The 21,902-nt window shown below is 47.4% G+C and overlaps 1 protein-coding gene and 1 long non-coding RNA gene across 7 annotated transcripts in view; one reads left to right on the plus strand and one right to left on the minus strand.

Moving 5' to 3' along the window:
• The window catches only part of PRPSAP2 (phosphoribosyl pyrophosphate synthetase associated protein 2), a 38,216-nt gene extending 25,546 nt beyond the window's left edge, over positions 1-12,670 (minus strand). The window contains exons 1-6 of one of the 5 annotated variants that reach the window (XR_003004094.1): positions 11,215-11,441; positions 8,093-8,187; positions 7,701-7,851; positions 6,755-6,807; positions 3,999-4,065; positions 183-355 (exon numbers count right to left, since the gene is read on the minus strand). Coding sequence is in view for 4 of the 5 variants with exons in the window: in XM_024752390.1 (XP_024608158.1) it covers positions 183-355; positions 3,999-4,065; positions 6,755-6,807; positions 7,701-7,819 (412 nt within the window). In the remaining variant the exon portion in view is untranslated. Of the gene's footprint in view, positions 1-182; positions 356-3,998; positions 4,066-6,754; positions 6,833-7,700; positions 7,852-8,092; positions 8,188-11,214; positions 11,442-12,321 lie in introns of those variants that run through there. The other 4 variants (XM_024752390.1, XM_024752379.1, XM_024752407.1 and 1 more) reach the window with 4 other exon arrangements.
• Positions 12,671-12,839: 169 nt separating this feature from the next.
• LOC112405387 (uncharacterized) lies at positions 12,840-15,124 on the plus strand. 2 transcript variants are annotated; one of them, XR_003004331.1, is made up of 4 exons: positions 12,840-12,880; positions 13,841-13,924; positions 14,074-14,158; positions 14,957-15,124. It is a non-coding gene; the product is annotated as an uncharacterized LOC112405387 (long non-coding RNA). The 2 variants fall into 2 exon arrangements; XR_003004330.1 differs by lacking the exon at positions 13,841-13,924 and having other exon boundaries at positions 12,842-12,880; positions 13,963-14,158.
• Positions 15,125-21,902: the final 6,778 nt, after the last annotated feature.

Below are 21,902 nucleotides of genomic sequence, written 5' to 3' on the forward strand. Positions count from 1 at the left end.
TTTGTGTTTAGGGAGTTGGGAACAGGAGAGAACTCTAATTACAAATTAGCCATCTTAAAGCTGTACCACTATCTCTACTCTGTTCAACATTCTAATTTAGTTAAGACAATGCTTTACAATTTCTCAGGTAAAAATAAAACTCCCAGACCCCCAATAAACCATCAAATATCTGCCTTTCTTACCAGCTTTGCACATCATGGAAGCTAGCAGTTTAGAAACAATGGAGCCTCTCTTTCTCATCTTGCACTGTTTGCTGTAAGGAAAGTAGGGGATCACGCCGATGATGCTTTTGGCACAGGAGGTCTTACACGCGTACACCATGATAAGGAGCTCCATGATGGTGGTGTTCACATCCCTGGAACCCAAGGACAGAAACCAGCAAGGAGAAACGTTATATACACGATAACCTCTCTTGGTTCCAACTAAGTGTCAGCCATGTGTCACGCCCGCCTCGACCTAGACAGGCTCTAGACACAAAAAAGAAACCACGTCCCTCTCTTCTAGGGCCTCCATCAGTCGCCCCCATGCTGCCTCTCAGCCGATGACCCTACTTCCTTTTCCACTGAGAAAGGCACTGTCAGAAAAGAGCCCAGGGCCCCCACTGCCACATGCGCGTGTAGCCCCCAAGTCTGCCTGCCCCAAGCCATTAGCCAGAGACCAACTTTCCACACCAAAGTCACTCTAAAATCAGCCCTCCCGTGACGCAGGGATCCCATCCCCCCTGCCCACTGAAGCAGGGCTCCAGCAATCCCCCCGGCCACCCCATCAGTGTGTCACTCTGCCCTGCTCATACCGATGGGCCATTTCTCCCATTAACAGCAGCTCAGGCCACTTTCCCCACTGCCCCATTTCTTGGCTCCCCTGGGCAGCACATCTCAAGACGGTCGTCCACACTTGCTTCCAACTCATCTCTCTCATCCTCTCCCACACACGCTCCGATCCAGGTCACAGATGACCTCCACGTGGCCAAGGCCAATGCTGGGTTCTCACTCCGCCTCTCTCCATCCTCGCCCTGACACACTCCATCACTCCCCCCCGCTCCCCTCCCGCCCCGCTTCGTTTCCTCTGCTGCTTCCTCTCCTCCCCAGCTTCCTGCCCCGACACCTGATCATTTGTCCTCTTCTCCTCTCTCCTCCCTCATCCCTCGCTCGGGCTTCTCATCCAATTTCAGAGCTTTGTAAATGCTGGAGACTCAAATTTATAGCTCCAGCCCAGGCTTCTCAAGTCCAGACTAACAAATTCAGCTGCTTCTTGACAATTCCACTAGAAAGCCTTGCTAAGACATCTCAAAACGTACCCCAAACTGAACTGCTCTTTGACCGGCAAAGCCTGCCTCGCCATAAACCTCTGCTATCTCAGCTGACGGCAGCGCTGCTCCTGCAGTTTACTCAGGACAAAACCCCCAGAGGCGTCCTTAACTGCTCTCCTGTCCACGGTGACAGCAACCCACCACTCCACTGCTGCCCTGGGGCCGAGCCTCGACCCCCCACAGTGACAGCCCCCACGCCCCGCAGTCCCTCTGCAGCCCACCCTCTGCACAGCATCCAGCTGGAGCTTAAAGTCCAGGTCAGATCACGCACTCTGCTCAGGAGCTAGCGATGGTTTCCCGCAGACGCCAAGGCCCTGCAACAGCTCCCGAGGCCCCTTCAGGGTCTGGCCCCCGCAGCTCTGCCCTGCGCTCCTCCTCCGTGCCCACCCGAGGGCCTTCGCCTCAGGGCTCCCTGCCCCGCCTGGAGTGCCCTCGTCGCCAGCTGCTACCTTCTTGCAGCATTTGTCAGATGTCACCCCCCCAGCCTGCCCTCCCTCCATCCTTTACCACCGTCACGTCCGACTCCTTGCCAGGCTGTTGTGGTTTGGTCTATTTATTCATTATGTTACCTGCATGTCCTAGAACACAGGCTCCATGAGGACAAAGGATCTGTGAACTATTTTAATCCTTCGCGCATCTCACACACCTGTAACAGTGGCTGGCACATAACAGACATTCAGTAAATGTCTGTGAATGAGCGACTGCGTGCAAGAGTGAGGGAAACATGGAACGTTTGGGTGAGTAGGTTCTCTGTCGACACCAAACAACAAGCTTGACATGGGAGGAGTTAAAGTCACCTTTCAGAAAGCATTCTGTGTGGGGGGTAAGAGTAGGGGAATCAACAGCGGATGTAAAGTTACACCAAGGTCCCAAACTATACTCCCAGGAACACCATTTTTCTGTGAACTGGTACAAGGCTTTCCATCACTAAATTCAAATAATAACTTGTCTGAATTACAGGAAAAGTTAAGTTAATGAACAGAATTTTCTTAATTTAAAATTTTTCTTATACTTTTAGTGCCTACCACCAGTCTACACTAAGACAAGGTACAAGGTGTATCTGACGACACCAAATCTCAGTGTTAACTGTTTCTTAAAGAACACAATATCTAAGCTTTCTGCAACCTGGACAAGATAAGCCTATGGCACAGTCTGGAGCACTCCAAAATGAGGCATGTATAGAAAATTAAGGGAATGATTTTTTGTTTTGCGGTACGCGGGCCTCTCACTGTTGTGGCCTCTCCCGTTGCGGAGCACAGGCTGCGGACGTGCAGGCTCAGCGGCCATGGCTCATGGGCCCAGCCGCTCCGCGGCATGTGGGATCTTCCCGGACCAGGGCACGAACCCGTGTACCCTGCATCGGCAGGCGGACCCTCAACCACTGCGCCACCAGGGAAGCCAAGGGAATGGTTTTGGCTAGAGGAATAAGAAACTGACGAGAGGCAGGGGCAGAATGAAAAGAGTATCGAAATGTCCAAAAATAAATGTAAAGGAAGGAATGAATGAATGAATGGAAAGAAATGGAAGGTATAAAGTACTGCAAACACCCGAGAGCCAGAAGGAATTCAGCTGTTCTGCGCTCTGCACTTTCCCCTCCCTGATGAGGGCGTGGGCATGGAGAGCGCTCTACCAGCCTGGCGTCTGGCCCGGGAAAGAGAGTGGCAGCAGGGGCAGCACGAACTCTCGTCCCCACAGCCCAGCCCTGCTGAGGGTCCTAAGCGGAGGGAAGACATGAAGCCAGGGCCCCGCCGCAAAGGCCCCGCCGCAAAGGCCCACACACTTGCGCTCCAGGACGATGGGATGCAGTGACAGGTCACCTTCGGCTCCTCCTGCCAGAGGAGTCAGGTGGCTTCGAGATTTCATCCCCATGAACCAAAGACCAGGACAGAGATGTTCAAACATTAGGTGAAAGGTCATGTGTTCCAAGTCTAAATTCTCCCAAAGTTTGGCTCGTCTTCACTTTCTTTGGTATTTGCTTTACCTGTAACCACAAATTTAGCTTGCGGCAATTTTTGGAATCTCTAGGCTAAAAACTGTTGCACTACACAAACCGATTTCTAGACATTATTAAAAATTGTACTGAGTTAAAAATTTCATCTATAGAGGCCTCGAGGGACACCTGTGGACAGAGTGGCATTTGATCAAAGAGTGGTGCAGACACCCTCGCTGCACTGAATCTTCTATCCCCAGCGTACACATTTGTGACCTCGACAATTTCCAGAACACGCGGCTATCAAATGTCACAGGAGACAGGAACACACATACCTTCAACACACCGTCTATCTTCTCAGGTCCTTTAATTTATGCAACAGGACAGTACGTTTAACTTATCTGCAGGAAAAGCTTTAAGAACCCCAAATAAGCAAATTCCTCTCCTCTCGCCTGTTTTCTTTTTTGGAACTAGAAGAGCTTCCCTACAAATTTTATGAAATTCCGGCTACTGAGAGCAAACGTAATGGGCTCTCTTATCGTTAAGCGCCTCCATCCCAAAACTTGGTTATTCCCACCCTTGAGAACACTGAAAGAACACAAAAAACGTCAGCAGCTATGTCAGAAAAATTAGCAGAGTGAGATCATGGCAATTTTAAAACAATCGTAATTCTCCCTGTCTAGGCAACTCTCATTATTCTAAACATTCATGCCCAAACAGAGACCAGAAAGCAACATTTCTGTTGGATAAGTTACTCACTTTGAAACAGTCTGGATGATGAAAACATCTTTCCCCCTCACAGACTCTTGAATTTGTACTCTTGTTTCTGGCAGGAGAAGGGGAAAAGAGAAGAAGGGTGAACAAGGCACATAACTTTAAAAAACACACAAAAAAAACCCTGCAGCATTCCCCAATATTGTAAAATATGGAAACTGGAACTGTTTCAACATTCACTAGGTTTTCAGTTCTATGAAGGATAACGAACACAGTTCGATTAATCACACCTTTTAAACATGTTAAGTTATACGACATGCTTAAGAAGGAATCACATTTGTCACTTAAAACAAGAAAATATCCCCTCCTCACTTCCTATACATGAACAGCGAGTGCTGGGGCTGCTCTGAGCCCCGTATCCTTACAGGAAATGATAGACTCATTCATTCAACCAGCAACAATTAAGAACCTATTAGGCACAAACGTTAGAATAACATTGTGAAAGTAAAGATAAATAAGGCCCAGTATCCCTACTCTCAAAAAACTTGTGATCAGCCACAAGGAAACAATTAGACAAATCCAGAGTGGGAAATTCCACAAGACAAACTCTTCAAAAAGTCAGTGCTGTGGGGAAAAAAAAAGAAAAGGTGAAGGGACTGCCCTAGTCTAGAAGAGAATAAAGAGGTATAAAAAACACCTCACTTGGGCTTCCCTGGTGGCGCAGTGGTTGAGAGTCCGCCTGCCGATGCGAGGGACACAGGTTCATGCCCCGGTCCGGGAAGATCCCACATGCCGCGAAGCAGCTGGGCCTGTGAGCCATGGCCACTGAGCCTGCGCGTCCAGAGCCTGTGCTCCGCAAAGGGAGAGGCCACAGCAGTGGGAGGCCCGCGTTCAGCAAAAACAAACAAACAACAACCAAAAAAAAACAAAAAAAGAACACCTCACTTGAACCAAGAATCCTGGTTTAAAAAACAAACAAAAGGGACTTCCCTGGTGGCTCAGTGGTTAAGAATCCGCCTGCCAATGCAGGGGACACAGGTTCGAGCCCTGGTCCAGGAAGATCCCACATGCCGTGGAGCAACTAAGCCCATGCGCCACAACTACTGAGCCTGCACTCTAGAGCCTGCAAGCCACAACTACTGAGCCCATGTGCCTAGAGCCTGTGCTCCGCAACAAGAGAAGAGAAGCCACCGCAATGAGAAGCCTGCGCACCGCAACAAAGACCCCACGCAGCCAAAAATAAAAAAGCAAATAAATTTATAAAAACAAAAACCAGCTAGAACAACTAGGAAAATTAGAACATACATTAGCTATTAGATGATAGAGAATTATCATTAATCTCTTTAATGTGACAATGGTAGCGTATCTGCATGGGAGAAAGTCCTCCTTAGGAGACACGTGGTCAAGTATTCAGGGGTTAAGTGTCAATGTCTGCAACTCAGTTCCAAATGGTCCCACAAACACACATTCATACAGCAAAGTGCCACCTGCTGAATCTGGGTGGTACTCATTCACATGGGTATTCACGGCACTACTCTTTCACATTTTTTATAGGTTTGAACATTTTCATTAGAAACGTTGGAAAAAATAGAGTACATGTTTACAAAAAAGTGTGGTACCATGGAAACAAAATGAGCTTTAGAGACAGGGAGATTGAGCTTTGAATCCCGACTCTGTTCCCTCTGGGGCCTTGATCCTAACGTCACCCCTGAACTCAGCTCCTCAGTACCTGGTAATGGTAAGGACTCTAGAGACGTTAGCTCCCTGCTTCCTTCCCCTCGTTCATGAACCCGGAGGGTGGACAGGCTCCTCCTGAGTCTTCCGCCACCAGCCTCCCTCAGCCCCCTTCTACACTAGACAAAGGACTTCATCCAATTCCTTTAGCAGCAAAATCTTCTCCAAACTCCCTGTATATTTCCCTCAATTATACTTTTTTCCCACTGAAGCCACATGGGGGATATTGGGAGACAGGGAAGAGGAGGCAGTAATGGAGAAATAAATAGGGGAAGAGCAAATTTGTGCCTCTTCATCGAAGTGTCTTGTAAATTCTCTAATATTTAAGTATTAGACAAAATCCTGCAGTGGAAAAGGAGAGGGAACCAGTGTTTACTGAGTGCCTACTATGTGCCAAAAACTGTGTTAGGCACACAAATTGTCCCACTTAATCCTCAGAACAGCCTGAATTATTTGCAGTTTAGACAGCTAAAATAACTTGCCAAGGAGAAGTTTTCTGACTCTCACACCTATGCAGGTCATCTGTCGCTCCTGCTAGAATAACTTCAAACATCCGCCATTTCTACAGAAAGTACAAAGGCTAAATAACATGTGATTTTCACAACTTGAGGTGTTTATACAACATCATAAATCAGTTAGCAAAAAGCACTTCCTGACATGACATCATGGAGTCTAGCCCAAGGCAGTGCAGGTTGGGGAAAAGAACACCCACCACCTGATACTGTGGCTACACAGGGCATACGCCCCCCGCCTAAGGTGACGGATTCAACCAAGCGCTGCGCTAATGCTTCCTTCAGGTGAACAGCTTGTTCACGCACCCACGCAGTTGTTATCGGATGACGTCTAAGGACTAGACTTTAAGCCCCCAGATGTGACTGCCCCAGAATTCCCTATCGAGCTGGTATTAGTGGGAACACCGCACTCGCCCACCTTGCCTGCCTGTCTTCCTGCTGGCAGAACTAACTGGACACTGAGGCCGACTGTTTCAGCTACGGAGGATGGGGGACTGGGCCAGCACGGCACGTACCACAAAAAGGCCACCGTCACGAAAGCACAGGATCACTCACCTCTGTCAGGCTCCTGGTAAACTTGCACTTTGCCCATCTCCACCCCCAGCCGCCTAGAGAAGAGAAAGACGGAAAACGCTGAAAAAGTAATAGAACAGATGCAACAGCTTTACTATTAAGGATGATTTAGAAATTGATAAAAATAAAACAAATTTTTAAAAATAGAGGTATTCCTATTACGAGATTTAAAGTGGACGTAGAATTGTTCGGTCACCTAACCCATCACATCCCCACCCTATGCCAACCCAAGAAGGCCTCTCAACACTGTCCTGGTTCTCCAGGGTCCTGGGCTCCCTGCCCTCCAGCCACATTCCTGCTGTTCCCTCGGCCCGGAGGGCTCTGCCCCAGCCCTTCACTTGTGCCTATTCAGGTTTCTCAATTCACATTCCATCCCCAGGGTTTAAAGGCACGTGAGCACTAAGACAGAACAACCTGCCCTTGCCTCTCAGTTCTCCCCGCTTTACCACCATCGGAAGTGACCTTGTTTGTTTGTTTGGCTGACTCGCTTCTTGCCTGGCCCCTCTACTAAAGAAGGGAGGGTTCTGACTGGCTTCTTCACTGTTACTCCCCAGTATCTAGATCAAGGTCTGGTACACAGTAGGGGTTCAATATTTATTTAATAAATAACTAAAATTATACTGAACTGTAATCTATAAAGTACCTTCATATAGTATATACCCTTCATTGTTCCTTATACTCAAATAATTCTATACATATGTAGCACCTAACACAATCTCTGGCACTCAGGAGTCACTCAATAAATGTCTGCTGAAAGAACGTGTAGGAGTGACAACAGTTTACAAGAAGGTGAGCCTTTAATACACAGATGATGAGCAGATTAACTATAAAATATCTGCTTTCAAATTTAACAATCAGTGCCAATCCGTTTATCAAATGTAAAACACCACGTAATGAGTACAGATTTTAATACTATCATTATACTCACTCAGCGATTTTCTTTGAAAGCTCCATACATGATGAATTAGAATTTGCCGAAAACAACACCAGACCCCCTTTGGTTATGTTCATCTTGGCTTCTGATTCAGGTGGCGCCACACAAAACATCAAAACCCTCTTGGTTTTCCAATTCTCAGAGCCTGGAAAGATACAAAATATATTAAGAACCGGCATGTGATATGAAATATACCTGAAAAATTTTTAATAGCAAGTGACTTAAGCTGAAGGAAATTCGTTTTTACCATGATGGAGTCTTTTATATTAAACATGTATATAGACAAATAGAAAGTCTGTTGAGTTTTAGGGTCCCAAATTTATGGAAAGATGCTATCACATGACTCAATTATTTTCATGACCACTGGGAATAAATGATAAACTTACAAGAAAGGTGGAGCTGAAGAGCTCAGTGTTTTACTGTTTGCTGCTTAAAGTCAATTATGACAACCTCCTTTTAGTCTCTGACAACAAAATTCCTCCTGGATTAACACACAGAAAAATGGCAAAGCCATTAGGAAGGACAAGGACTGACCGATCCTTAAACAATGAATAAAAAACCCGTCCATGCCCAGCTTTCCTTGTAATGCCTGTTCACCATGAAACCTCCCCCTGGCCTTGCAGCTGCCCCAGGTCCTGTCTAAGCCTGACCTTGTCATCTGCATTCTTCCTCAACTGGAACACAAGGTTGACCAGGTAACAATAACCTTGAAGGAAAGTGACTCAGCCATGCAACTGACCAGCAGCAGGGCACAGACAGAAAGAGCCTGGCCTGGGCTTCCCTGGTGGCACAGTGGTTGAGAGTCCGCCTGCCGATGACATCAGAACCCTCCATGCTCTCCTCCTCCTCTGGGCACTCTCTGGGCTGAGTGTCCTCATGGAGAAAGGCAGGCACGGGTTAGATGCAGGAGCAACAATCCACTAGGCCTTCGGGGACGGAGGCGCCTTCCCAGCAAGCCCACTGCATTTCCCCAGTCATATGTTTACGTGGGTGGCTCTGGGAAGGCTGGTGGACAGGAGCAAAAGGCTGAAGCCAATTATCTTATTTGTTATTCTTAACTTTTTTTTTTTTTTTTTTTTTCGGTACGTTGCGGAGCACAGGCTCCTGACGCGCAGGCTCAGCGGCCATGGCTCACGGGGCCCAGCCGCTCCACGGCATGTGGGATCCTCCCGGACCAGGGCACGAAGCCGTGTCCCCTGCATCGGCAGGCGGACTCCCAACCACTGCGCCACCAGGGAAGCCCCTATTCTTAACTTTTAATTACACAATAAACAAATACATTCTCCTTGTAAAAAAAACTGAAACATGAGAGTTTAGGCTAATGTCACTAGCTCCGATCCCAGGCTCCTTCCCACCCACGTCCTTGGACCTAACAGTTCTTATTATTAGTTTGAAAGAGACACCATCAGGCTGTTACACGTTCACACATGTGATCCCCATAAAAAATACATATAAAAAATCATTTCTAACATAAAAAGGGATCATCGTACAAATCTACTTATAATCTGCTTTTTTAAAAAGCAATATATTTTAAGATCCCAGGTAGAAAGTATAGACCCATCATGTCCTTTTTAACTGCTGCCAGTGTTCCCTCGTGCAGGCACGCCACACACTTTGGCTTGGTTGGGTCACCAACCCAGAGTGGCCTCCTTATGCGTGTGTCTCTCTGCAGTAACCGCCAGGGGGGGCCAGTGGGTCACTCACGGTCCCCCACGCAGGCTAGGAGAGCACATTTCCTCCTCAGAGGCATCGCTCAATGGGAAACACAGGCACCCCCCAATGCACTTGACCTAAGGCCTATGAATTACAAACAGAAATGTATGAACAGCTGGCCAAAGCCCTAAGGAGACCAAGAAGGACCACTGGTGTGTACCGTGGAAAGTGGCTTTGGAGCAGGGATCGGCAAAGTATAGCCCACGGGCCAAAACAGGTTATTTCTGTAAATAACACTGTACTGGAACACAGCCATGCTCACTGGAACACAGCCATGCTCACTGTCAACAAGTTGTCTGTGGATGCAGTGGTAGAGTTAAGTATGGGCTGCAAAGCCTAAAATATTACCTGGTCCTCTACAGAAAAAGTGTGCCGAGCCAGCTTTACAGCATAGCGTGGGGCAGGGTGACTGGTGCAAAGGAAAGAAATAATATTTAACCATCAACACTCAGAATCGGAGGAGATCCTAGGTGTCTTCTAACACCACCTCTCAACTCTTCTATGCCTGTGTTTAGGAACAGAGTCTGGAAACGGAAACCACAACAAAAATAAAACTCATTCTCCTGTAGTTATCAATACAGGCTTTGGAGTCAAACCCAGGTTTGCATCTCAGCTCCTACTTCCCCTTAACTCACTGTGAGGCCTCGCATAAATTAGTCACTCTCAGCTTCCGCCCCCTCATCCATGCAACTGCGGATACTGACCTTCCAGGGTCACTGTACGGCACTTAACACAGTGCCCCACATACAGGGCACGCACGGTAAATGGAAGCTCTGATGAGTCAACTCGTTAATACTTTGGTTATCTACCGAACGAGGACATAATATGCACGGGATGGCCACTTTTCTACATCCCCTAACCTTCAAATTAAGAAGCTTCTTAAAGGACAACAGTGTTCGTTCTTGAGAGGACGCTCTTGAGAGGACGCTCTTGAGACAACACTGAGAATCAAACTATTGAGGGGAAGGAAGAGATCTTGGAAGTAACTCAGCCCATCTCTAGGACTCCTACCAAGGAGCCACTCCAGATACCTGAACGGCCCCAGGCCTGATGCCCACATCCTGAGGGTCCAGCCTTAGAACACGCAGATTCCTCTCCCAGCAGTCTCCCCATCCCGAGCCTTGTCCTTTCTTTGAAGATTTACAGGAAACCCCAAATTCCTTCTCCCCAGGGCAGTCCTTGACCTGCCTCTGTGTATTCTCTTTTCCTGGAACCTTTCATTAACGGTCATGGTTTAAATGTCCTTCATCACTGACTATGGTCTCTAGGGTTTCAGTCTCCAGATACCAGGTTTCAATAATGGAAACCTAACCTAAGACCTCAAAATGGCACAGGCTGGGAGTCCCTTTGGAAACAGTCATCAGTATAGTCATGTTCTGTGACTACCCATCTCACAAGTCGGTCAAACAATAAAACTAGTTGCTAGTTTTAGTTCTCCTTTTCCTATTGGAAATTCAAGTTGTGCTCTTTACCAAGCTTTAAGAAAAGAGTTTTAAAGATTCTCCTCGTAAACAAGATAGTCACCAGCATGGGGCTGGCAGAAGGCTCATTACTGCAAAGCTATAGTGTGAAATGGAGAGTAAAGAGAACATTCCCATTTTCCCCCCATAAACTACAGCTGCTTTTACATTTATCCTAAATTCACTCTAGAATGTGTGAGAATTATATACAACACATGAAACCACAGCCTTTTCAGAGAATTTCAGAACCTTACGAAAAGTCTCATGAAGGAAACCACTCTGAAAGACCACTCGCTTTGCAAGTGCTGGCAGTCATTTCAAAACGACTCACGCACATCTCAGATGAGTAAGGCTGGCATCAAAGTGGGTTGCTTTCCATCTAGTGCGTCTGCTGTGTAAATAGCTGCCATCTAAAGATGGCTGGAGTCACAGTGTGAAGACCTGATTTGCCTCCCCTGGTTACCAGCTACGAGTCCTTGGCCTTCCCCTTCCCGACAGCAGAGATAGATGCTTGGTTAAAAACAGCTTCCCTAAAAAAAAAACAAAACAAAAAAAAAACAGCTTCCCTCACCAGAATTTAAGGTCCAGGACAGCAGAGATTTTTTCCACTATTATTTTCTCTGCTGTACACCCAGGGCCTAGAATAGTACCTGGCAGAGGGAGAGGCTTAACAAATGTTCGTCAAATAACAAATGTTTGTGGAATAAAGCCTGACCTCACTGAGTTGCAATGATTAACACATGGAGTTGAAAAAAGTCTGCAAACTAAAAGGTGTCAGAAAGTATAAAGAATTATTATTTTTATTAGTGATGTACCTCACTCAAAGAAAATTTGCTTTTTGGGAGTCAGTATTGAAGAGAATTAGAAGGGTGAAGCCTAGATGTAATTAATCCTCCAGGCCTCTATGACCCCAGGCACCTGGCTATCTCTTCATCAGAATGTTTTCTCTCGGCTAAATACCATTTTCTGAGCGCTCTGAATTCTTATGACAACTCAATAAAGCAAGTACTACAAGTCCCCTTTGAGACACGGGATAAGTGACGCTTGAAGATGAAGACACCTCCTCAAGGCTGCCCACCTGGAAGCAACAGACAGTCTCCCAACGCCACGGAGAGTGACCTGACACCCCGCATTTCAGGGGGCAAGCCCAACAAACACCCAGATTTAGAAAAATGTGCGTAGTAAACACGCCTTGTTTGGAAAACAATTTATATCACGTGTCAAAGAAAGAACACATAACTCTGATTCAGTATTTCCCCTTTGGAGAATTTATCTTACAGAAAGAAAGGAAAAGCTCAATGACGGTCACTGCATGGTTTTTCTAAGAGGAGGAACACTGAACATATGCAAAAGTTACATAATGGGGTAATTAAGTAAAACTCTGAATATACATTCAATACAATAAAAACGGTAAATATCCGGGACTGTACGAAAGTGCTTACGTTAAGTTAGAGCAGAACTGCATCTCCTCCAACCCAAGCTGGGTAATAATGGTACAGTCGAGGTCGGGATAGGAATACGGACAAGAAGGGCAGGACTTCGTGGGGTTCAATAATGTGGGTGAATCACTTACATTTGTGCATGGAACAGTTTCAAACATTATAAATCACATTTTCTCACACCCCAAATCCCCATCCCGAAATTCCCATTCCTTGCAAAAGCTAAACACCCAAACCGCGTCAATATTAATAAAAGGTGGGAAAAGTCGGTATCATCACTGTGCAGTACTGCTGGAAACCATTTAAAAAGCAGAAAAAAGCCTTAGAGCTACATCCCTGTCCTCACTCAAGCTCCGCGGGGCAACAGAAAGGCCCGCGCCGCAAGGCCAGCCCAGCACCGCCAGGGATGTCAGTCTGCGCGTGAGGTTGAGCTTCCGCCCGCAGCCGCAGGTCCCGTAACGGCCGGACGGGCCGCGCGCCAGGCCCGCGGACGCCTACGAACCGGACTGGGCTGAGGATGCGTTGGGTCTTCGTTGCTGCGCGCGGACTTTCTCTAGTTGCGGTGAGTGGGGGCTACTCTTCCTTGTGGTGCGCGGGCTTCTCATTGCGGTGGTTTCTCTGTTGCGGAGCACGGGCTTTAGGCATGCTGGCTCAGTAGTTGTGGCTCTCTGGCTCTAGAGCGTAGGCTCAGTGGTTGTGGCGCACGGGCTTAGTTGCTCCGCGGCATGTGGGATCTTCCCAGACCAGGGCTTGAACCCGTGTCCCCTGCATTGGCAGGCGGATTCTTAACCACTGTGCCACCAGGGAAGCCCGCGACTGCGGACTTTGATGTCTGGAATTACAAATGTCTGGGTTCAAGTCTTTACTGGCCTGTAACTTTGGGCAATGTCACTTCACCTCCCTGAGCCTCAATTTCCTCAGCTGAAAAATGGAGATGATAGTAGCACCCATCTTAGGGGTTGCTGTGAGGATTCAGTAAAATAACACCTGCGGAGCTTCCAAAACAGTTTCTGGTAAACCCTCAGTTGTTATTATTACTATTATTTGCTTTGTTGCTCTTTCTTCTTTTATCACAAAGTAAGGAATTGGTGCTTGCCTGAATTCCTTATATTTAAGTATGTTTAATATATATATAAAACATAATAATAGAAACACGTATGGAGCACTTACCATGTGTCAGGCCAAGTGCTTAACATATATTAACTGTAACTTATTTAATCCTCACAGAACTATGAGTTAGGTGTTATTATTATCTCCATTTTAACAGTTGTGGGAACTGACACCCTGACGTTAAGTATCAATAACTTGCCTAAGGACAAACAAACATGGACAAGAACTTCAACCCAGGCACTCTGGCATCACGGTCTGCACTAAGCTAGACCCTATACCACATCGCAGCTCCAGTTCTGCTTTGGATTTTTCACTAGAGTGAGGCTTGAAATCGTTCGTGAGAGGTGGCACGGCCAGCTAGAAGCGGCCGGACTCAAATGGAGTCATTTAAGACATTTCCTTTGCCTGACAGCTTCACGGGGTCGTACCTCTGTGAAGAACAAGCCCCGTGAGCCCACAGACAGATTCGGGTACAAAACTGAACGCCCTTACTTCGGTAAGTGGACTTTGGTTTCACCCACTGCTTTTGCGCAGACCCAACCCTGACACACCCGACCTCCTGGCTTCAACCTGCGTTGGCTCCACCCAGCACTCCAGGTTGCACGTGACTGGACCTGACCAATCAGGGCCACTCATCCCTTTCAGCTCGCTGATTCGCTCCAAGGACAGGCCGCTGAGCCAATGGGAGCCCAGAAGACGCAATCTCGCGCCGCAGTGGGCTACGGAGCCCGTAAGTTCCTTCCCTTCACCCTGTGAAGCCAGGGGCCTGCGTGTTGTCCCCTTGCTTACTACTCGTTGTTCTTTCCCACCAGCCTGTTCCTCCATCCCTGAACTGTAGGGCACGTACACATGCTGTTCCTGCCTCCAGGAATGCTTTTCCTCCTGCTGCCCTCGCCCCTCATTAACTCCTACTTAAACATCTAAGCACAATTGTCATTTTTAAGCCTTCTCTAAACCACTCACCTTCTCAAAAAAAAAAAAAGTACTTTTCCTTCGTTAGGCTTATCATGATCGCTAATTATGTGTTTATGTGGATGGTCATTTTATAAATATCCACACCCCCACCCCTATAGACTATAAGCCCCTACGAGCAGGTCCTTTGTCTCTTTGGCTGATCCCTGTTTGCAGGTACCCAGCACAGTACCTGGCACAAGTGTGGTACTCAAGAAATGTCGGTACCATGGGGGATCTCAGAATTACCCCCCACCATGGAAAGGAGGAGGGCAGTAGCACAGAATTGTATAGTATTTTCACCACACAGGGACAATATTCCTGATAATTTAAAAATCGTCTCCGCTGAGCCAGTATGAGCTAGCTCCCACATACCATGCTCCCATCATTTGGCAATGAAATTGTTAGTTTCTCAATCAATCAGTTTCTCCTCATTGGAGGCACTTAGCTTACAGTTTCCCTTGCTCTATTACACCAGATGCCACCTCTCCATCCACTTTCAATTCTCCAAAGACTCTTTTGAAATCCTCCATAGGCTGATGTCTCATCTCCCTTCCTCTTTATCCTTGGGGTTTAGGCCATGGGAGTGAGCCATGGTGGACATCCAGCCCAGATGACCCACTGGTGGCTGCAGCCCCAGTCACTACCTGACTGCAACTCTATGAGAGACCCCAAATGAGAGCCACGCAGCTGAGCTCAATCAAACCACAGAAGATTGAGAGATAATAATAAATATTTGTACTAAGGTGCTGAGTTTGGAGATATCTTGATACACATCTATGGGTAATGAGCAAGAAAGGAGCAAAACCAGAATCTAAAGACTGGGGTCAGTTTCACTCTAATGCGGTTGTGGTTAGCCTATTGCTAAGCTTGATAATCCCCTGCCCACTTGGAGGTTTGCAGGGTCTGCATATTATGGGAGTGCTCAGTTTGCCTGTACCACCTCATTGACCATATTCAAGGGCCAAACTGCTGCACATAGAATATGAATTAAGACACCTGATCCTAAGACATTTCCCTTCAACCTTTTTTTAAAGGAAGGAAGAGCATCTTTGCTATAGTTTTTTTTTTTTTTTTTTCCTGCGGTACGCGGGCCTCTCACCGTTGTGGCCTCTCCGGTTGCGGAGCACAGGCTCCGGACGCGCAGGCTCAGCGGCCATGGCTCACGGGCCCAGCCGCTCCGCGGCACGTGGGATCTTTCCGGACCGGGGCACGAACCCGTGTCCCCTGCATCGGCAGGCGGACTCTCAACCACTGCATCATCAGGGAAGCTCTGCTATAGTTTTATAAAGGTTTTTAGTGGAGTGGTAAGCCAGAAACCCCCAGTCTGTGTCCAGCCTCCTCTTTGCAGAAATGACCTCAGGTGAAGGCACCTCTTTGAGCTTCAGTTTCCCCATCTGAAAAATGGGCACTGAGATCAGCAGCTACATGGAGATTCTGGGTGGGAATGACTTTTCCATGGAATCAGTGAGTTTTGCAGCTGCCTCTCTGCCTTCGTGTCTCTGGCCATCAGGAATGAATAAACAAGGCTTTGGTTTTCCTGCAAGTGGAGGAGGATGGCAGCTTGTCTGGCCATTGGAGGCTGCAGAGGCCAGGGGCCTGGTCACTAGACAGGGAAATTGGGAAACACATTGTGTTCTTTCCCTCATCCTCTGGATTTTCTCCTTTTTTAACCCCCCCCCATTAGAAAAGCTTCATTATCTTTCATGATGAGTAATATTTACATGTTATAAAAAATTCAAACAAACATGAAGAAAAAATTTAAAAGATATTTGCCATTATCTCACTATGGAGAGATAAGCATTTGACTTTTTTTAACCTCCCTATTCCACTTAACAATTTATTTATTATTTTTTATTTTATTTATTTTTGGTTGCATCGGGTCTTTGTTGCTGTGTGCGGGCTTTCTCTAGTTGAGGCGAGCGGGGGCTACTCTTCCTTGCTGTGCTCGGGCTTCTCATTGTGGTGGCTTCTCCTGTTGTGGAGCACGGGCTCTAGGCACGCGGGCTTCAGTAGGTGTGGCAAGTGGGCTCAGTCACTGTGGCTTGCGGGCTTTAGAGCGCAGGCTCAGTAGTTGTGGCGCACAGGGCTTAGCTCCTCCGAAGCATATGGGATCTTCCCGGAACAGAGCTCGAACCCGTTTCCCGTGCATTGACAGGCAGATTCTTAACCACTGCGCCAGCAGGGAAGCCCCTCCACTTAACAATTTATTGTGGACACGGTTCATGTTAATGAATTAGGTCAATGTCATCATCGCACGTACAATGGAGTAAAGAGCAGAGACTTAGGAACCAGACGGCCTGTATCCAAATTCCTTTTCCTCTACTCACTGGGTGTGTGACCTCCTTTACCCCTCTGCACTGGCTTCCTCACCTATAAGATGGGAATGACCACAGCTTCCACCTTATAGGGTTGTGGTGATATCCAAATGAGCTGTCACCTGGCACACAGCTGCTAACCTCTAACTACAGCCACACTTACCGTGAGCCGTTGTGATATGGAGGCACCATGACATTTTTAACCCATCTCCAATTCTGGGCACTTTTTACTAATAGACACACCTGTCTTTGCACCTTTGCTCAAGTATTTTCTCTCAAAGACAGATACCATGTGATATCACTTATATGTGGAATCTAAAATATGGCACAAATGAACCTATCTATGAAATAGACTCACAGACATAGAGAACAAACTTGTGGTTGCCAAGGGGGAGAGAGGGTGGGGGAGGGATGGACTGGGAGTTTGGGATTAGCAAAGGCAAACTATCATATATAGGATGGATAAACAACAAGATCCTACAAAATTAACACAATATTGTAAATCAACTATACTTTGGTAAAAATATACATTTAAAAAAATTTTTTAAGTATTTTCTCTCACTAAATTTCTAGAAGTGAACTTGCTTGGTCAAAGGATATGCCTTTTTACAATTTTGTTCCCCAGAAATTTTGTACCAATTTACATTCTTGCCAGAAAGGTGAAGAGTGCCCTTTTCCCCTCATCCCCACCGACACTAGGCAGTAGCCATTCTTTCACTTGGCCGAGTGGATGGTCAATGTTTCCTGGGCATTTACAATTATTTCTCCACATCCAGCTGCCTGTAGCTGCCCTGGCCACCTTGCTAGGTGAACTTCATCTCCATTCACTCACTCAGCAAATATTGAGAACTTAGTGCATGCCTGGCCCAGTTAGAGCCGGGCTACAGCAGAGACAACAGGGCACCCCCCTCGGGAGGTGGGCCACCACATGGTTATAGCAAAGCCTCTGCTTCAGTGCCCAAGAAGCTGTGCCGTATAGGTGAGCTCTCTGTACATAAATAGAGAATGTACATTTTGTAAATATGTGAATGATATTACTATTATCACTATATATGACTCATTATCATTATACAGATCATGATAATATTGGATATTATCATGATCATTTTCAGCCGTAGGACCTTAGAAATCACTTCTCCTCTCCAGCCTTCCATTTTCTCATCTGTAAACAGGCACAGTTGAGAGGACGGGGTGGGAGAGTGTGTGTTCAGAGCCTGGCAGTGAGGCTGTAGCAGCCTCCTCCTGCTGGCCATGCCCAGCCCAGGCCTGGGACCCGAGCCTCTTGCTGGCCTCCCACTCTCGGCAGGTGTTCCCCTCAGCACGTGGCTGGCACTGAGCTGAGCCGCAGCTGCACCCTAGCTGCCAGGACCGTTTTAAAACATTACCCCCGTGATGGAGAGTGCGGAGTTGAAGGCTGATGATCTGCCACGAGCCACCTCCCAACTCAACTCCACTGGGTCCCTCCCAGCCTGGAGTCACAACAAACACTCCCCAAACCCTATTTCTCAGGCTCAGCCCTCCAGGTCCCTCCCTCTAGGTCCAGGAAGGGACATCCTGAGCTGCGACTTAGGGCCTCCTGACCCCCTCCCCCACCTGCCCTGCCACTGCACCAGCTGGAGACCCCCTTTGCCACCATCCTGCTGGCAACTTCTCCTCCCCCTTCACTAGAAGCCCCTCCAAAGGAAACGGAGGGAGGGGGCCCACCTGGTGGTGCTACACCTGCCTCGGTGCCCTCACTTCCTGGTGCCTCCCTCCCAGGAGTGAAGCCGGCCACCTCCTTCACTTCCTCCTGGGCTCTTGCCACGCATTCATGTTCTGTATTTGATGGAGGTGGAAGCAAACAGAAAGAAGTTTTTCCCCATTCGCATCCCATCATAAGTGTTTATATTAGTCAGGACTCTTGCAATGAAACACGAGTCACACCAGCTACAAATAAAGGAGCAAGGACTGATCGGTTTATGTAACTCAAGGGCCCAGGGTGAAGGTTCAGGTATGGCTGGATCCTGGGCTCCACGACCCGAGAGTTTTGTCTTTCTCTATCTTGAAGCTCTGTCTGCTCTCTTCACTTCTATGGCTTTATTCTGAGACAAGCTCCACCCATGTGATGGCAACAGGGCTGCCCACTTGCAGGCTCATCTAGAACTGGCCTCAGTGGGGGAGAAGTCCGGGCTGGTCCAGGGTCCTTTCCAATCTATGATGAGGGACTCCAATGTCACACATACACACAGACATCACACACGCTCAAAGGTCCCCCACGTGGATGGCACACCCAATCATAAGTCGCACACTCACCCTTACACAGATGTGACTCAGTATTCACATGGATGTCTCACACACCCTGGAATCTTTCCCATTTAGATAGTGTATTACAGTTGTATAAATGCCCACCCATGGAGGGCTAACTCATTTACATTTCATTTATGTGCCACTTTTTCACATACCTCTTACATAAAGCAGGCTGCAATAAGTCTGATGTGTGTCAGAATGAAATAAAATAGTGCAGAGTCTTTGTAAGGATTAAATACATTCAATTAAAAAACAAACAAAACCCTGCCTATCATCAAAAGGCACAGACTGAGAGGAAGTATTCACAATACGTATATGTGACAAGGGACTTACATCTGGACTATATAAGCACCCTTAAAAATCAATACTAAGGTTCACTTCACACCTGCTAGGTTGGCCTTAATGAATGTACTTTTAAAAAACCAGAAAGGACTTCCCTGGTGGTGCAGTGGTTAAGAATCCACCTGCCAATGCAGGGGACATGGGTTTGATCCCTGGTCCGGGAAGATCCCACATGCCGCGCAGCAACTAAGCCCGTGTGCCACAACTACTGAGCCTGCGCTCTAGAGCCCACGAGCCACAACTACTGAGCCCGTGAGCCACAACAAATGAAGCTGCGAGCCTAGAGCCCGTGCTCTTCAACAAGAGATACCACCACAATGAGAAGCCCGTGCACCACAATGAAGAGTAGCCTCTGCTCGCCGCAACCAGAGAAAAGCCCGTGCGCAACAATGAAGACCCAACACAGCCAAAGATAAATAAATAAATAAATATATTTAAAAAAGATAACAAGTATTGGTGAGGTTGTGGAGAAATTGGAACCCTTCTACATTGCTGGTGGCGATGTAAAATGATGCAGCCATTCAGAAACAGCTTGGCAGTTCCTCAAAAAGTCAAATATAGAGCTGCCATGTGACTCATCGGTTGTGCTCCTGGGCATCTACCCAAAAGGACTGAAAACAGATGCTCAAACAAATACTTGTATACACACGTGAAAAGCCGTATTATTCATAATAACCAAAGGGGGAGAAAACCCAAATGTCCATCAACAGATGAAAGGATAAACACGTGTGGTGTCTACACACGAGGGAATATTATTTTTTAATACATTTAATTCTTTATATTTGCTTTTATTTTTGGCTGTGTTGGGTCTTCGTTGCTATGCGCGGGCTTTCTCTAGTTGCGGCGAGTGGGGGCTACTCTTCGTTGCGGTGCGTGGACTTCTCATTGTCGTGGCTTCTCTTGTTGCAGAGCACGGGCTCTAGGCGCGTGTGCTTCAATAGTTGTGGCACGTGGGCTCAGTAGTTGTGGCTCGCGGGCTCTAGAGTGCAGGCTCAGGAGTTGTGGTGCACGGGCTTAGTTGCTCTGCAGCATGTGGGATCTTCCCGGACCAGGGCTTGAACCCATGTCCCCTGCATTGGCAGGCGGACTCTTAACCACTGTGCCACCAGGGAAGCCCCCGCACAAGGGAATATTATTCATCCAATAAAAGGAAGAGACTACGACACAAGACACAGCATGGATGAACCTCAGAAACATGAAGCTCAGTGAGAGAAGCCAGACACAAAAGGCCACATACTGTATGATTCCATTGACATGAAACGTCCAGGATACGTAAATCCATAGAGACAGAGGCAGATTGATGGTTGCCAGGAGCTGGGAGGAGGGCAAAAGGGGAGTGATTACTTAATGGCCATGGATTTTCATTTTGGGGTGATGAAAATATCTTGAAACTAGACAGAGGTGCTGGTTTCACAATACTGTGAAAGTACTAAATGCCACCGAATTGTACACTTTAAAGCGGGCCATGATGGAATACATGTTATTCACATTTCACCTCAAGAAAATCAACAGTAAGGAAGCAAGGGGCTTCCCTGGTGGCGCAGTGGTTGAGGTCCACCTGCCGATGCAGGGGACACGGGTTCGTGCCCCGGTCTGGGAAGATCCCACGTGCCGCGGAGCGGCTGGGCCCGTGAGCCATGGCCGCTGAGCATCCGGAGCCTGTGCTCTGCAACGGGAGAGGCCACAGCGGTGAGAGGCCCGCATACCGCAAAGAAAAAGAAAAAAAGAAAGACAGCAAATAATCCAGTTTTCAAAATAGGCAGATGACTTGGACAGATGCTTAAATAAAGAAGATGTATGAGTGGCAAAAATCCCCACAAAAAACAACACATGAAAAAATGTTCAATATCATTAGTCTTCAGAGAAATGTGAATTAAAGCCACAATGCTATATCACTAAACGCTCACGAAGATGGCTAAAATTCAGTTTAACAATAGCAAATCCTGGTGCAGGTACAGAGGACCTAGGACTCTCACTTTGCCGGCGGGGATCTAAGCCAGTACAACCACTCTGGAAGACACTTTGGTGGATTCTTACAAAGTTTAACGTAGAACTCCCATAAGACCTAGCCATCCCATTTCCAGGTATTCACCCAAGAGAAATGAAAATGAATGTCCATCCAAAAGCCTTGCACATGAATACTCACAGCAGGTTTGTACAGAGTCTCCCCAAACTGGAAGCAACCCGCACATCCCTCAGCTGGGGAATGGATAAACTGGAATCCTGCTCCTGGGTGAGTCTCAAAAACTTTGTGTGAGTGAAAGAAGGGAAGACAAGAAACTGCAGACTGTGTGATTCCTTTCGTAGGGAATTCCCAGGAAAGTAATCTAAGGGGACCCGAGGCAGGTGAGGGCGGCCTGCGAAGGGACAAGAAGGAACTTTTCACAAAGACGGAAAAGTTCTATTGTGTCCTGTAGCCCGGCAGTGGTCCGTACAACGATTACGTTGTATTTTATGTAGATTACAGCTCCGTAAAGTTTATTGGTAGCAACAGGCCTGGCCCTGAGGGCAGATCCTGCATCCTGCGTGCCAGTCCCTGTGCGCTTGTCCGCACTCATTTCCTGCCTCTTTCCCTCC

The sequence above is a fragment of the Neophocaena asiaeorientalis genome, unplaced genomic scaffold (assembly GCF_003031525.2).
Source record: "Neophocaena asiaeorientalis asiaeorientalis breed wild unplaced genomic scaffold, Neophocaena_asiaeorientalis_V1.1 scaffold540, whole genome shotgun sequence".
NCBI classification, from domain to species: Eukaryota; Metazoa; Chordata; class Mammalia; order Artiodactyla; family Phocoenidae; genus Neophocaena; species Neophocaena asiaeorientalis.